The 16,392-nt window shown below is 33.4% G+C and overlaps 1 protein-coding gene across 2 annotated transcripts in view; it reads left to right on the top strand.

The window, feature by feature from the left end:
• The window catches only part of CWF19L2 (CWF19 like cell cycle control factor 2), a 198,368-nt gene that overhangs the window by 163,033 nt on the left and 18,943 nt on the right, over window positions 1-16,392 (top strand). The window contains exons 14-16 of one of the 2 annotated variants that reach the window (XM_061202600.1): window positions 6,359-6,475; window positions 11,195-11,350; window positions 13,300-13,380. In XM_061202600.1, coding sequence (XP_061058583.1) covers window positions 6,359-6,475; window positions 11,195-11,350; window positions 13,300-13,380 — 354 coding nt within the window. The remainder of the gene's footprint in view (window positions 1-6,358; window positions 6,476-11,194; window positions 11,351-13,299; window positions 13,381-16,392) is intronic. The other variant, XM_061202601.1, reaches the window with a different exon arrangement.

The raw sequence follows: 16,392 nt of genomic DNA, 5'->3' as shown, positions 1-16,392 counted from the left end.
TGTCTGTTCAGGGTCTTTTGTATTTTTATACAAATTTTAGAATTATTTGTTCTAGTTCTGTGATATATGCCATTGGTATTTTGATAGGGATTGCATTGAATCTCCAGGTTGCCTTGGGTAGTATGGTCATTTTAAACGATATTACTTCTTCCAGACCATGAACACAGAATTTTTTTCCATTTATTTTTGTCATCTTCATTTTCTTTCATCGATGTCTTATATTTTTCAGAGTACAACTTGTTTACCTCCTTGGTAAGATTTATTTATAGGTATTTTGTTCTTTTTGATGCAACTGTAAATGAGACTGTTTTCTTAATTTTTTCTTTCTGATTGTTACTAGTGTATAAAAATGCCACATTTCTGTGTATTAATTTTGTATCCTGCAACTTTACTGAATTCATTTATTAGTTCTAATAGTATTTTTAGTAGCATCTTGAGGACTTTCTATATATAGTATCATGTCATCTGCAAACAGTGAGTTTTAATTCTTCCTTTCCAGTTTAGATTCCTTTTATTTCTTTTACTTGTCTGATTGCTGTGGCTAAATACAAGTGGCAAGAGTTGGCTTCCTTTTCTTTTTATTTTATTTATTTGTTATTTTTTAATTGAAATATAGTTGATTTACAATATTATGTTAGTTTCAGGTTTATAACATAGTAATTCAGTATTTATATAGATTATACTCCATTTAAAATTATTACAAAATAATGGCTATATGTCCCTGTGCTGTACAATATAGCCTTGTTGCTTATTTATTTTATACATAGAAGTTTGTATCTCTTAAACCCCATCCCTATTTTCCCCTCCCCCACCCCTCTCTCCACTGGTAACCACTAGCTTGTTCTCTGTATTTGTTTTATTTTATTCATTTGCTTATTTTATTTTTTTTAGATTCCATATATAAGTGACAACATACAGTATTTGTATTTCTTTGTCTGACTTATTTCACTAAGCATTATACCTCTTAGATCCATCCACATTGTTACAATTGGCAGAATTCATTCTTTTACTATGGCTGAGTAACATTCCATTGTGTGTGTGAGTGTGTGTGTGTGTATGTGTACATATATATTACATCTTCTTTATCTATTCATCTGTTGATGGACACTTAAGTTGCTTCCATATCATGGCTATTGTAAATAATAACTGCTGTGAACATTGGGGTGATGTGTCTTTTCAATTATTGTTTTCATTTTCTTCGGATATATACCTGGGAGGGGAACTGCTGGATCGTATGATAGTTCTATATTTAGTTTTTTGAGGAACCTACATACTGTCTTCTGTAGTGACTTCCAATTTACATTCCCAACAGCAGTGTACAGGGTTTCCTTTTCTCCACATCCTTGTCAACATTTGTTATTTATAGACTTTTTGATGATAGCCATTCTCACAGATGTGAGGTGATATCTTTGTGGCTTTGATTTGCATTTCTCTGATGATTAGAAATGTTGAGCAACTTTTCATGTGCCTATTAGCCATCTGTATATCTTCCTTGGAAAAATGTCTATTCTGGTTTTCTGCCCATTTTTCAATTGGATTATTTGTTTTTTTGATATTGAATTTTATGAGCTGTTTATATATTTTGGATGTTAACCCCTTATTGGTCATATGATTTGCAAATATTTTCTCCCATTCAGTAGGTTGTCTTTTCATTTTGTGGATGGTGTCTTTTGCTGTGCAAAAGCTTTTAAGTTTAATTAGGTCCCATTTGTTTATTTTTGCTTTTGTTTCTTTTGCCTTAGGAGACTGATCCGAAAACATACCACCATGATTTTTGTCACAGTGTTCTGCCTATAGTGTTCTTCTAGGAGTTTTATGAGTTAATTTTTGCATATGGTGTGAGAAACTGTTCTAATTTCATTCTTTTACATGTAGCTCTTCAGTTTTCCCAGCACCCCTTATTGAGGAGACTGTCTTTTCCTTTGTATATTCTTGCCTCCTTTGCCATAGATTAATTGACCATAGGTTCATGGGTTTATTCCTGGGCTTTCTATTCTACTTCATTGATCTCTGTGTCTGTTTTTGTGCCAGTACCATACTGTTGTGATTTTACTGTAGCTTTGTAGTATCAACTGAACTCAGGGAGCATGATACCTACAGTTTTGTTCTTTTTTTCTCAAGATTGCTTTAGCTATTCAGGGTCTTTTATTCTGTGAAAAATATCATGGTTATTTTAATATGGGTTGCATTAAACTTGTAGATTGCTTTGAGTAATATGGACATTTTAACCATGTTATTTCTTCCAATCCATGAACACAGTATATCTCTCCATTTCTTTGTATCATCAGTTCCCTTCATTAGTGTCTTATAGTTTTCAGAGTATAGGTCTTTCACATAATTAGTTAAGTTTATTTCTAGGTGTTTTCTTCTTTTTGATGCAATTTTATATGGAATTTGATTTCTTGCTTTTTCTGATAATTTATTATTAATGTATAGGAAAACAATAGATTTCTGTATATTAATCTTTTATCCTGCAACTTTACTGAATTCATTTATTTGTTATAGTAGTTTTTTGTAGCATCTTTAGGATTTGATATGTATAGTATCATGTCATCTGCAAACAGGGACAGTTTTACTTCTTTTTAATTTGCAGTCTTTTTTTGGTCTTTTTCTTCTCTGTTTGCTGTGGCTAAACACAGATGGTGAGAGTGGGCATCCTTTTTATTCCTGATCTTAGAGGAAATGCTTTCAGCTTTTCACTGTTGAGTATAATGTTGGCTGTGAGTTTTTCATGTATGGCTATATTATATTGGTGTATGTTCTCTGTATACCCACTTTGTTGAGTTTTTGTTATAAATGGGTCTTGAATTTTGTCTAAAGCTTTTTCTGCATTTATGGAGATGATCATATGATTTATACTCTTCAGTTTTTTTATGTGGTGTATCGTGTTGCATCAAATACAATTTTTTTTTTCCTCACTTTCGGTGTGTATGTCTTTAGATCTGAAGTGAATCTCTTGGAAGCAGCATATGTATCATTCTTGTTTTTTTTACCAAATTAGTTGCTTTGTTGCTATTTTGTTAATTGTTTTCCTGTTGTTTTTATAGTTCTTCTTCATTCCTTTCTTCTCCTTTTGCTCTCTTTCCTTGTGATTTGATGACTGTCTTTAGTGTTACATTTGGATTTCTTTTTCTTTTTTGTGTATCTATTACTGGTTTTTGATTTTTTAGTTACCGCGATGTTCACATGTAACAACATATATATTTACATATATATACATATATATAAAATCTTTATTTTAAATTAATGATCTGTTAAGTTTATACTCATTCTAACCACACTACATTTTACTGCCCTCCCCCCAACATTTAATGTTTTTGTTGTCATATTTTACATCTTTCTGTTTTGTGTATCCCTTAACTACTTATGGCAGATATGGATAATTTTTTTACTTTTATCTCTTAACCTTCCTACTAGCTTTGTAAGTGGTTGATCTACTACCTTTAATGTATGTTTGCCTTTCCCAGTGAGACTTTTCTTTTCATAATTTTCTTACTTCTAGTTATGGCCTTTTCTTTTCTCCTAGAGAAGTCTTTTCATCATTTCTTGTAAAGCCAGTTTAGTAGTGCTGAACTCTTTCAGCTTTTGCTTATCTTTAAAATGCTTTAACTCTCCTTCAAACCTGAATGATGACATCGCCAAGTAGAGTATTGTTGGTTGTAGGTTTTTTCTTTTCATCACTTTAAAGATATCATGCCATTCCCTTCTGGCCTGCAATTTCTGCTGAAAAGTCAGCTGATAGCCTTATGGGAGTTACCTTATATGTAACTAGTTGCTTTTCTTTTGCTTCTCTTAAGATTCTCTCTTCATCTTTAATTTTTGCAATTTTAATTATAATGTATCATGGTGTAGACACATTGGGTTCATCTTGTTTGGAAGTCTCCATGCTTCCTATACCTATATCTGTTTCCTTCTTAAGGTTAGGGAAGTTTTCAGCCATAATTTCGTTGAATACATTTTCTACCCCTTTTTCTTTCTCTGCTCCTTCTGGGACCCCTATAATGTGAATATTAGTATGCTTGATGTTGTCTCAGAGGTCTTTCTCAATCTGTCCTCATTTTTAAAACCCTTTTTTTTTGTTGTTGTTCAGCTTGAGTGATTTCCACTACTCTGTCTTCCAGATCTTCCAGATCTCTGATCAGTTCCTCTGTATCAGTTCTTCTGAATCAATCTACTATTGATTCGTTGTAGTATATATTTTTCTTCTAGTTCTTGTATTCTTTAGTTCTCTTTGGTTCTTCTTTGTACTTTCTAACTCTTTTTTGAAATTGTCAGTGTTCATCCCTTCTTCTCCCAAGTTCAGTTAACATATTTATGATCATTATCTTGAACTCTTTATTGGGTCAATTGCTTATCTTTGTTTAGTTGCTTTTCTTTTTTTTTTCCTGAGGTTATGTCTTGTTCCTTCACTTGGAACATTTCCTTCATCTCCTCATTTTACCCAATTCTGCGTTTTTTTAGTCGGTGTTAAGTATGTCAGTTACTTCTCCCCATCTTCAGAAGTAGCCTTATATAAGAGACATCCTGTGGGGCCTGGCAGCATGCACCCCTTTGGTCACCAGAGCCCTATTCCTAGGGGTGCCCCCTATATGGGCTGCATGTACCCTTCTGTTGCAGTAGGGTCAACTTCCATTGGGGAGCTGGTATGTGGGGCTGAACCCCAGCTTAGTTGGCTGTGGTGCCTCTTGCAGGCCTGCTGGAGTGCAGGGTAGGCTTTTCTCTTGGTTGTCTGTTTCAGCCTGTGGGATTTGGGGCTGCTGCCATCTGCTGGTAGGTGGGGTAGGCTTCTCAAGTGGTTCATTGCATGCCCAGCAGGGCTCAGGGCTGATGCCAGCTTGCTGGAGGACAGGCCTGGTCCTTGGCACTAATAAGCTAGAGGGAGGATTCTGAAATGGTGCTTGCCAGTGCTGGTGTTATTGAGGTAGAATGAGCTGCCAAAAATGGCTGCTGCCAGCTTTTCTGTCCCCGGGGGGAGTCCCAGTTGTTTCCTGCCTGTCTCGGAGGCTCTCCAAGAGCAGCAAGTGGGTCTGAAACAGGCTCCTTTCAAACTAGTGCCTCTGTGCTAGGACTCAGAGCATGTGAGATTTTGCAGACAACCTTTAAGAATGGAGTCCCTATTTCCTATTGCCCTTGGGATCTCTCCCATATGCAAACCTTGCAGGCCTTCAAAGCCAGACATTCTGGGAGCTCATCTTTATGGTGCAAGTCCCCTGCCTGGGAGCCCAGTGTGGGGTTCAGACTCCTTGCTCCTTGTGGAGGACCTCTATAATTGTAATATTCCTCTGGTTTGTGGGTTGCTGACCTGGGGGTGTAGGTCCTGACTAAAGTGCATCTCCAACCCTGTTGCCTGTCTCATTGTGTTTCCTTCTTTATGTCTTTAGTTGTAGAGTATCTTTTCTGCTGGTCTTCAGGTTGTTCTTACAGGTAGTTGCTCTGTAATTAGTTGTAATTTTGTTGTGCCTGTGGGAGGAGGTGAGCTCAGGGTCTTCTAGTCCAACGTCTTGGCCACCTCTTCAGTGCTTATTCCTGATATTGTTTTTAATTGTGAATATTTTTGGGATTTAACTGTAAATTTAAGTAGATAGCCATATCCACATACACTCCAAGTATTTCCTCTTACAGCAAAGTTTTAAAAATTTGCATAATTTTGTAAAGCAATTAATAAATAAATTTATTAATTCATTAATTAATTCTCTTACATAAAATTTTTCTAGCTAAAACCTAGCAAAAAATTTTAGAAAATAGGATCAAGCCTTGTTGAAGAATATTTATGGTTCTTATGAACACCTTTTCCTCTCTACATATATACTAATTGACCTTTTTTGTTTTTAGACAGTTTGTGTAAAATGAAAAAATAGTACCAGCTTGTAGGTAGTACATGTATGTAAATAAATAGAACTTAACCAGTGCTGTAAAGCCATACAGAGGTTCTCTTTTCTCAGCCAATGGGAGAAGGAAGACCTGATTAATAGGCATCAGTTTAACTTCCATATCATTACCAGGTCATGTATTTCTTTTATTCTTGCAAAATTTGTGCTGTTTCAAGGGCTTTGAAGACATATAGCTTTCTCAGGTGAAGGATAAAGTGTCATTCATTCTACCCTTTGGTAAGCTTAATCTTTGAGGTATAGCAGTCAAAATTGAGACTTAGGCAATAAGTTTCTGGTTATTGAAAGATATCTTCATGGATTTTAAATTTTTAAATAGTGAATGTCTTTAAAATATTAAACTATAATATATTACTTATGAGCAGGTTTATTTTATTAACTGTTAGCCATGTTAACCTACGAGGGGCTCATCTTTCAGAACTCAGAATAAATAGCAATAACATTTCACCTTTGCATCTTTTTTCCCATAGGTTTATTTATGTTTACCCAACTTACGATCTCTTACTGAAGGGCACTGCTTGATAGTCCCTTTGCAGCACTATAGAGCAGCTACCTTATTGGATGAAGACATCTGGGAGGAAATTCAGGTCAGCATGATAATGCTCATGATCATTGTAATGATCAAGAGCAGTTTTTACATACTATTGTGATAAATTCTAACAAGTTTTATGCCTTCATTCAATGATTTTACTTTCTGAATTTAAACAAGTATACATTTCCATAGTTGTGTATATCTGTGGGTCATGATGTTTTCACCACTCACTACCTTTTTACTTTAATGAAAGCTTTAAATAAAAAATTTTTATTGAGGTATAATTGTCATATAATATATTAGTTCCAGGTATACAACTGAAAGCTTTTGTCTACTAAATAAACTATGATCAAGTAATAATTATTTTTACTTTAAAAGATATCAATGTAAGATTTCTAATATTTGCTTTCATGGAACATGAAATAATCATTCTTACCACAGTAAGCTAATAAATTACAGCCCAAAGGAAAGATGTTTTCAGATAATAAAAAATAATTTTTGGAACTTAGTGGTTTACATTTAGCAATTGTAATATTTTCCTATAATGACATTGACCTTTTCTGCTGCTATGTTTTTGTCATGATTCTGTTACCAGCTTTAATTTCCATACTTTTCCCTTATAGCCTTTTGGATTCAGGGACTGTGTGTGTGTGTGTGTGTGTGTGTGTGTGTGTGTGTGTGTGTGTGTGTGTCTGTGTCTGATTCTTCAAGAAATTGAAAGGCACAACGTGGGTGAAATTGCTGCTGAATTGCAAGACCTTATAATGACCAAAAGAGAGAGAGAGAGAGAGAAAGGGAGGGAGGGAGGAAGGAAGGAAGGGAGAAAAAGAGAGAGAGAGAGAGAAGGACAGAAGGAAGGGAGGGAAGTCCTGTTTTTCTAATGACTGACAAGTGAATAGGGGTTATAGGAACCCCTAGTTAGAAAACATGAAAATTTTAAGACTTCTAAAGAGACTAATACTAGTCTTTGTATCATGCTGATAAAGATACCAAGAGAGGCAATATTTTGACTGTATTTCATGAAATTCCGTCTTAACTCCCTGAAATCTTTTAGTTTATGCTGTGAAAGTTAAAGGGCAGACTGTTTTAATGCATCTATGGCCCAACAAGGGTAAGAGTGTGGATAAGTGTATTTGATGTGAAAAAAAAATTTCTCTTTCTAATAGTGGATGCCAGTGCAGTAAATAATTTAAAGTGGAAAGTGTTGCAGATTTGGTTTTCAGAATTATTTGGGGACTTTTCTGGAATGCTTTTTAAAAATGTATACATGCAAAACTGATTTAACTTAGAGCAAAAATAAAGTGCCAAAAAGATTTTAAGTTATACAGGAATCTAGTCTGTATGTTATATGTTTCTGTAAGAAATTTAGTTACTTGATGAAAAACACTGAGTTGGGTAAAAAAGAAATTTATTCAGTTCAATAGATACTGAGTGCATGAGTGTAAGATAATGCAGGTGTTGTGAGAAATGCGGAGATAAAATCACTCATTAATTCTGCCCAAAGGTGTGGTATATACTAGTATAGGTTACATTATGGTTTAGCAGATTTTGTAAGCCAGATGCATTATAGAAAATTGAGTGAGGGAGGAAAAGCCAAATTGTTTTATGTAAATAATGGCATTATAGCTCTCTTTTGTGATAAAAGAAAGAAATTGTTAGAAGGTGTAAATTAATCTACGATAGTGAATGAAAAAAATATCTGAATTCTAGCTTATTTAAAGAAATGTACTTTTTTCGATTTTTGTTTTTACTTTCAAATATATACAAAAACTCAAATTAATTATGCCCTGGTTAATACCCTTATGGTCATTCACCTCTTTTAGAGAATATATGTTAAAAATGACTTGACTTAGCAAAAAATTATGTTTGCAAATTCAGTGTGGCCACTTCCTTCAAGTGATTTTTATCACCATCCTCTAGTAACATTTAAATTTAATTTTAGACCTTGTGTTTAATAGGATATACAAAGATATTCAGCAGAGCATGTGGGAATAATCACAGATTTCTAATGATAATATCTAAATTTTTAGTTTTATTAAATATATAGTGAAACTTGTTCCCCTTTAAGTTTATTCTTAATCAGTTTGACAAATGAGCTTGAACATATGTTATAGTCAGACACTGTAGGTCCATTTTTTAAATATCTCAAATTAGCAGTATGGTGGTGGGGTCGTTGATGCTTATCTACAGTGAGCTTCACTGTGGGGCCATTTCAGTGGAAAACTTCCAGTGTTAGTACAGTTAGGTCATTTTCTTGGGGCTAGTCAGACTCTCCAGAAAAGACTCTTTCAGTCTCTTGCCTAGAGCATCTATGTCTGCTTTCCAGTGTTCTGGGAGCTGAGTTGGGAAAGAAGGCTGGTGTGGCAGAATGTCAAACATTTAACAACACTAAGTAACATTTTTTATGATGCCCCTGTTTTCAGACTGTATACTCTCAACTGTGTCTGGTTTTCCTAGCCCAGCAACTTTATTGTTTGCCTTCTCCAGAAGGTTATCCTATAGTGTTCTGCTGGTGTGGAGGAGGGGATCTGGTGTGTTAGTTATTTTTTTTCAAAAGACTTTCATCTGTGCCATCTGTTTTTCATTACATCTTCACCTCTAGTTCCATAATTCCTTGGTGCTGCCAATTCCTGAGCCTTTTGAGGATTCTGCAGTGTAGCATGGGTTTCTTCTTTACCATCCCTGCTAAACCCCCTCCTCCTATATCACCCAACTATGAACCAGCTTTCTAGTGTTTAAGTCAGATATTATGGGGTGATCTGATTTTTAGCGTATTTTCTCTCATTTTCTTTGTTCTAATAGTTTTATGCTGTTTTGAAAATTATCTTAATGTCATTTTTGAGGGGTCACTTCATGAAGGGTGTAGAATTAAATGTATGTTCTGTACTATCGCATTACATTTATCTTTGGATAATCTTATCTTTAGACATGTTCTGTTTAGAAAATTTGAATAAATTATAGTATTAATATTATATCATCAGCCCTAAATAGCTTTGGTATCTTTAATGAAAATACTTTAATATTTATTTTAAATTCCTTTACTCGTGTTTATCTGAGTTTTTTTGTAATGTGTAAGAATTGTAACACTCTAGTATAGATTACTTAAATATATTGTAAGGAATATAAGTCCAGATGTGTTAACTAAATGAGGAATTGCAATTAGGTGAGTAATCATAGTTTAGAAACGTGGAAAATAGTGATTACCTGAAGGATGAAGTGTTTTCTACTAGTAATACGGGAATTTTATTTTGCCCCCGTAATATGAGATCTCTACATCTCTGTGAAGCATAAAATAGTTTTGGTATCTTATGATAATGAACTTAAAACACTTTCTTCATTGTTTAGTTTTCATATAAATTTTAAAGAATGCATATTATTTAACAATGTATAGTGTATTTGTTGTATTGAACTTGCGGAAATCCTGCTTTAATGGAGTTGATAACCTCAAATTAAACTCATATTTTTAAATTAAAGTATTTATATATATATATATAATATATATATATGAAGTACTTAAAAGTGTGTATGTGTCCTCCTTGAGGCTATAAGTATGATGTTTATATATTTTATAATATTGAACTATTCTTGCATCACTACTAATTTTGTACTTTTGAGTTTTCATTTATAATCCATGACATCTTAAGTCTGTCTTCTTCGCTATTGTCCAGATAGACTCTAGAACAGTCATCCAACAGTTAAACCTAAATTTTACCACCTAAATGTGATTTTATCTCTTCCTTTTCTTATTTTAGTTTACTGGAACTCTTTCCAATATATACATAATACTGAGCAGAGTGAGTTTCAGTTAAAAAAAAATATGTTGCTTAACTATGTGAAATTATGTGGTAGATTTAGAAAGTAAAGTAACTATAAGGTAACATTGTAGAGTTTAAACATTGTTTACTATTTTTTTATTTTAAAAAATGCTGAACTTATATATATAGCTGTGGTTAGAAATGTAGAGCGAATCCTGTATCTGTTGCTTACTAGGTACCTTTTTAGTTTACCTCAAATTATAATTATTCGATTTTTTTTCCTACTTGCTCTTATTTTATAAAATGAGTGGAAAATAGAATAGTGATGAGTGATCAATAATAAGTGATCAGAGGAGACCTGGTCGGAACCCAGAACTCCCAGCCCCTGCCCAGCAGTAATTTGTAGCCTTTTCTTCTTTTTGGGTGTCAACAGAGGCTTGAATGGAAAACCTGAACTTCTGTCTCCACATGGTAGTAACTAGGCAGGGTCTCAACAACAACCTGGTTGAATCTCTAGGGAATTATGCTGAGTGAAAATTTGCAAGTGAAGGATCAGAAGACATATGAAGGGAACCAGCAAATGAAGTTACTGTGAGAATAGAAAAACAATTGGAAGTGAATTCTGCATTTCTGTTACTGAATTTAAGGATGCCTACCTGCTCAGAGTACCTATTTTGGTTTTTGGATGTTTTCCTATGATTTTACTGTCAGTTCTATATATTTTACCACCTAAGTTTGATTTTTATCTCTTCCTTTTCTTATTTTAGTTTACTGGCACTGTTTCCAATATATACATAATACTGAGCAGAGTGCGTTTCAGTTAAAAAAAACATGTTGCTTAACTATGTGAAATTATGTGGTAGATTTAGCAAGTAAAGTAACTATAAGGTAACATTGTAGAGTTCAAACATTGTTTACTATTTTTTTTATTTTAAAAGAATTTATTATACTTTTTATTGTTCTCATATTTTGAATCTCCTCTCAGTGCGTTATTTACCTAGCTATTTTCCTCTCTTCAGATGTTTAGAAAATCATTGGTAAAGATGTTTGAAGATAAAGGATTGGACTGTATCTTTTTAGAAACAAATATGAGCATGAAGAAACAGTATCATATGGTTTATGAATGCATTCCTCTCCCAAAGGAAGTGGGTGATATGGCTCCCATCTATTTTAAGGTATTTATGGATAGTCTTTACAGACATACTTATTTTTTGCTATATTATGGTTTTATGAATAGTTATCTTTATTCTAATATTTTTTCCCTATGTACTTATCAAATTTTATATCATATAAAGAAATGAAGTAAAGCACAAAAAATTCTGCTGTATAAATTTCTGTAGAAGAAATTTGGGATTTTGACCTTTAAAAAGCATGCTTATTTGTAAGTATGAATATACTTTCAAATGGTAATTTATAATTTCTATTTTAATTTCTCATTTCTCAAATGAAAAATCAAGTTCTACCTTGAAGTACTTTCAAGTCAAAATTGTAGTCATAACTCTAGAAAACTTACAATTTAAATTCCTTAGAGCCAAAGATAGTTACATGCAAACAGTACAAATTACAATTGCTTAAAAAAAAAAAAAAATTACAATTGCAGAGACAAGTTATTGCTGCAAGTTTTAGTATTTAATACCTCATCATGCTCTTTGTAAAAAGAAACTAAAATCTAACTTTGACATACATCTTTGGACATTGTAATAAATGATCAGAGTTCTTAAGCAATTGTGTCATTATAATATTCAAGCAGGTTTAACTGAATAGCGTTTGTTTGATACTGACCTGAGTGCAGTGTAATTTATAGACTAATATAAATTTGTAAATGTAGAACCATATATGAAATAGTAACGTGTACAATTAAAGAAGATAATGTTTTGTGAGGTGGTATAGAAACTTGCAAATGCAACATTTAGACAATATAGGATGGTAAATTTTAATTAATATGGACTGTAAATCCCAATAAAAAGAATTATTTTAAGAAAGGATTATTAAACCTGTTAAGGTTGATGAGGTGGTGAAAATCAACTTTTCCTATAGAAATTTTTTAAAACAATCTGATTATTTGCTTTGAAGTCATGCTATTATAGGAAAACAAGCCAGATAATTCCCAAACCCATGTCAGTCCTGTATTAAACAGAATCAATTGAGAAAGAGATTATTATGCTTTTCTTCAGTTTTTTTTTTTCTCTTGTACTTCCTCAGTGAGCCCTAGGAGATTGTGACTGTAGGTATTGAAGTACATAGGGCACAACATAGAGCAGCTACTGTTGCTCATGGTGGGTGACAGAAATGTCATCTCTTAGCCGAATGGTATGCCACTTTCCTCTTTTATATCGTATCTTTTATATGATCGTTAAAGATGTACTTATTTGATTTAGCTTCAATTTTATATTGAATGTGCTACATTATAGTGTCAACACAAGCAATCCATGTCTTTTAAATAGGGAGCTGCAGTATACCTGATGTATTTAAACTATGCTTATTTGAATGTTAATTTCACCTTTAAAATTTGCTTCATTAGTAATGATATATAAAAATGAGATTATTTTATAATTATCACCATGGCTTTTCTATTAAATATTTCTTTACCATAAATACTAGTCATATTGATTAGCTTAGAAAGTCTTATAATTCCATGTCTATGTATTTTTTCCCATGCATTTTTACTCCTTTTTTCTATGGCCAGAAACAGTTCAAGTATTTGGTTGCCAGAAAGCACATAAATTACTGTTCGTATATACGGAAGAACAATAAAACAAAATGAATTTATTTGAGTAGATGTCTATGAATGGAGTAAGGAATTTGTGAACTTTATGTTCACAAATTACGTTCAATATTAAATTGCTTGGTCTTACTAAGGATTGTTTTTGTCATGTAAAGGTGAGCTAAAGTTAGTACAAGAGTTAAGAATGAGTAAAATAGTATTATTTTGGCTAAAGATAAGACTTGTATGAAATCAAGAAATTCCAATTTTAAATAACAGAAATTAAAGGCTTAATTCATTCAAAATAATAACCTAACATGTATATTATACCCTATAATTAATTCACCATATTACTTTACTTTTAAACTCTTTGTATTTACTTGTGTATTATTTTTTAATTGACAAATGGCTATTTCTTAGAAAGCCATAATGGAAACTGATGAAGAATGGTCTATGAACAAGAAATTGATTGATCTCTCTTCAAAAGATATCAGAAAGTCTGTAAGTATTATTTTTTTTTAATATAAGAAATAACCCTACTGGTTAGGATCTTTATAATTTCCATATCTTATTTGAGAAAGAGACCATTTGGCTGAGTGATCAAAGGTGAAGTAAATATAATTCCATAAATAAGGAAGAAATTATTTTCATCCTACCTGGTCTAGCAAATCCTTATTTCTGTAATTGCTTATTTGAATGTTTATTCCTGATCTTTTGGCGCTCTGCCACTGTAGTCCCTATGATTGTTTATGATAACCATAAGGCTCTGCCATGAAAGTTCCTCTTAATGGGATTCTCAGCCTCTGGGACAAGTGAGGAGAGATGCCTTCTTGTTACTGAAATTATAATGAGAAAAACATTTTCCTAAAGGCTCTATTTTGAACAAGGAACGAACTCTCCTTTTTTTTTTTTTTTTTTTTTTCAATTTATACAAAGGTTCACTGTTATGGTCCTTTAAAACAGTAGTTGAGTTAGATGATGGGTACATTATTCTTTTAGAGACTTTACTAACCATGCTTCATAGTTTAATCTTGATTTGCAGATCAAATTTTAGATACAAGTTACCCTTGAGTACTTCTGTAATGACCTCCCTCTTTTCTAGAAATACACATTAAATGGAATAGATACATAATAGAACTGTGGATTCCTTTTTCTATTCAAAGAGTATTATATGAATGTTTATTGAGTGCCTGCTATTTACCAGGCACTGTTCTAGATGCTTTTTATACATAATGGAACAAAACAAAGGCTTTATGTAGCTTATATTCTAGTGCAGGAGTTGGGAACTGCACTCTGTGTGCTAAATCCAGCCTTCAGTCTGTTTGTGTAAATGAAGTTTTATAGTAATACAGCTAAATCCCTTTTTTTTTTTCTTAACATCTTTATTGGAGTATAATTGCTTTACAGTGGTGTGTTAGTTTCTGCTTTATAACAAAGTGAATCAGCTCTACATATACATATATCCCCATATCTCCTCCCTCTTGCATCTCCCTCCCAACCTCCCTATCCCTCCTCTGTAGGTGGTCACAAAGCACTGAGCTAATCTCCCTGTGCTACGCGGCTGCTTCCCACTAGCTATCTATTTTACATTTGGTAGTATATATAAGTCCATGCAACTCTCTCACTTCTTCCCAGCTTACCCTCCCCCACCTCGTGTCCCCAAGTACATTCTCTACGTCTGTGTCTTTATTCCTGTCCTGCCTCTAGGTTCTTCATAACCATTTTTTTTAGATTCCATACATATGTGTTAGCATACGGTATTTGTTTTTCTCTTTCTGACTTATTTCACTCTGTATGACAGACTGTAGGTCCATCCAACTGACTACAAATAACTCAATTTCATTTCTTTTTGTGGCTGAGTAATATTCCATTGTATATATGTGCCACATCTTCTTTATCCATTCATCAGTTGATGGACATTTAGGTTGCTTCCATGTCCTGGCTATTGTAAATAGAGCTGCACTGAACATTGTGGTACATGACTCTTTTTGAATTGTGGCTCTCTCAGGGTATATGCCCAGTAGTGGGATTGCTGGGTCGAATGGTAGTTCTATTTTTAGTTTTTTAAGGAACCTCCATACTGTTCTCCATAGTGTCTGTATCAATTTACATTCCCACCAACAGTGCAAGAGGGTTCCCTTTTCTCCACACCCTCTCCAGCGTTTATTGTTTGTAGATTTTTTGATGATGGCCATTCTGACTGGTGTGAGATGATACCTCATTTTAGTTTTGATTTACATTTCTCTAATGTTAGTGATGTTGAGCATTCTTTCATCTGTTTGTTGGCAATCTGTATATCTTTGGAGAAATGTCTATTTAGATCTTCTTCGCAGTTTTGAATTGGGTTGTTTGTTTTTTTGATATTGAGCTGCATGAGCTGCTTGTTAATTTTGGGATTAATCCTTTGTCAGTTGCTTCATTTGCAAATATTTTCTCCCATTCTGAGGGTCGTCTTTTCATCTTGTTTATGGTTTCCTTTGCTGTGCAAAAGCTTTTAAGTTTCAGAGGTACTGTTTTTGGCTGCTTTCATGCTACAAGGACAGAGTTGAGAGTTGCAATAGAAATTTTATGATCTGCGAAGCCCAAATTATTTTATTTAAGTTACTTTTATTATAGGTTTTTAAAATTTTTTTTAAGTTTTTAAAATTTTGCTGACTCCTCTTCTAGCAGATGTCACTAGAGTATTTCTCTCCCATTTCTTCTTTTGTAAAGCTAGACCTGATACACATGACTGATAGAATTCACTATTTTATTTATTACATCCCAGGCAAAAGGTTGAAATCTCATTGTATTATTGGAGGTAGTTTTAATTCAAAAGTAAAACCATTGTCTATAGTCTTTTTAAAAATTAAAAAAAAATGTAATACAATTTTTAAAGGTTACCTTCCATTTGCAGTTATTACAAAATATTGTCTATAGTCCCCATGTTGTACAAAACATCCTTGAGCCTATCTTACACTCAGTAGTTTGTACCTCCAACTTCCCCACCCCTGTATTGCCCCCCACCATTGGTACTGGTAGCCACTAGTTTGTTCTCTGTATCCGTGTGTCTGCTTCTTTTTTTCTTCTATTCACTAGTTTGTTGTATTCTTTAGATTCCACATATCAGTGATATCATACACTATTTCTCTTTCTCTGTCTGACTTATTTCACTTAGCATAATGCCTTCCAAGTCCATCCATGTTGCTGCAAATGGCAAAATTTTGTTCTTTTTTATGGCTGAGTAGTATTCCATATATACATATATACACCACATCTTTATCCATTCATCTGTTAATGGACACTTAGGTTGCTTCCATATCTTGGCTATTGTAAATAATGCTGCTATGAACATTGGGGTGCGTATATCTTTTCGAATGAGTGGTTTTTTTTTTCTCTGATATATATACTCAAGAGAGGAATTGCTGGGTCATATGGTAGTTCTATTTGTAGTTTTTTGAGAAACCTCCATACTGTTTTCCTCAGTGGCTGCACCATTTTACATTCCCACCAACAGTGTAGGAGGGTTCCCTT

Source organism: Eubalaena glacialis, chromosome 10 (assembly GCF_028564815.1).
Source record: "Eubalaena glacialis isolate mEubGla1 chromosome 10, mEubGla1.1.hap2.+ XY, whole genome shotgun sequence".
In the NCBI taxonomy this organism is placed as follows: Eukaryota; Metazoa; Chordata; class Mammalia; order Artiodactyla; family Balaenidae; genus Eubalaena; species Eubalaena glacialis.
This window is presented reverse-complemented; position numbering and strand designations above follow the sequence as displayed.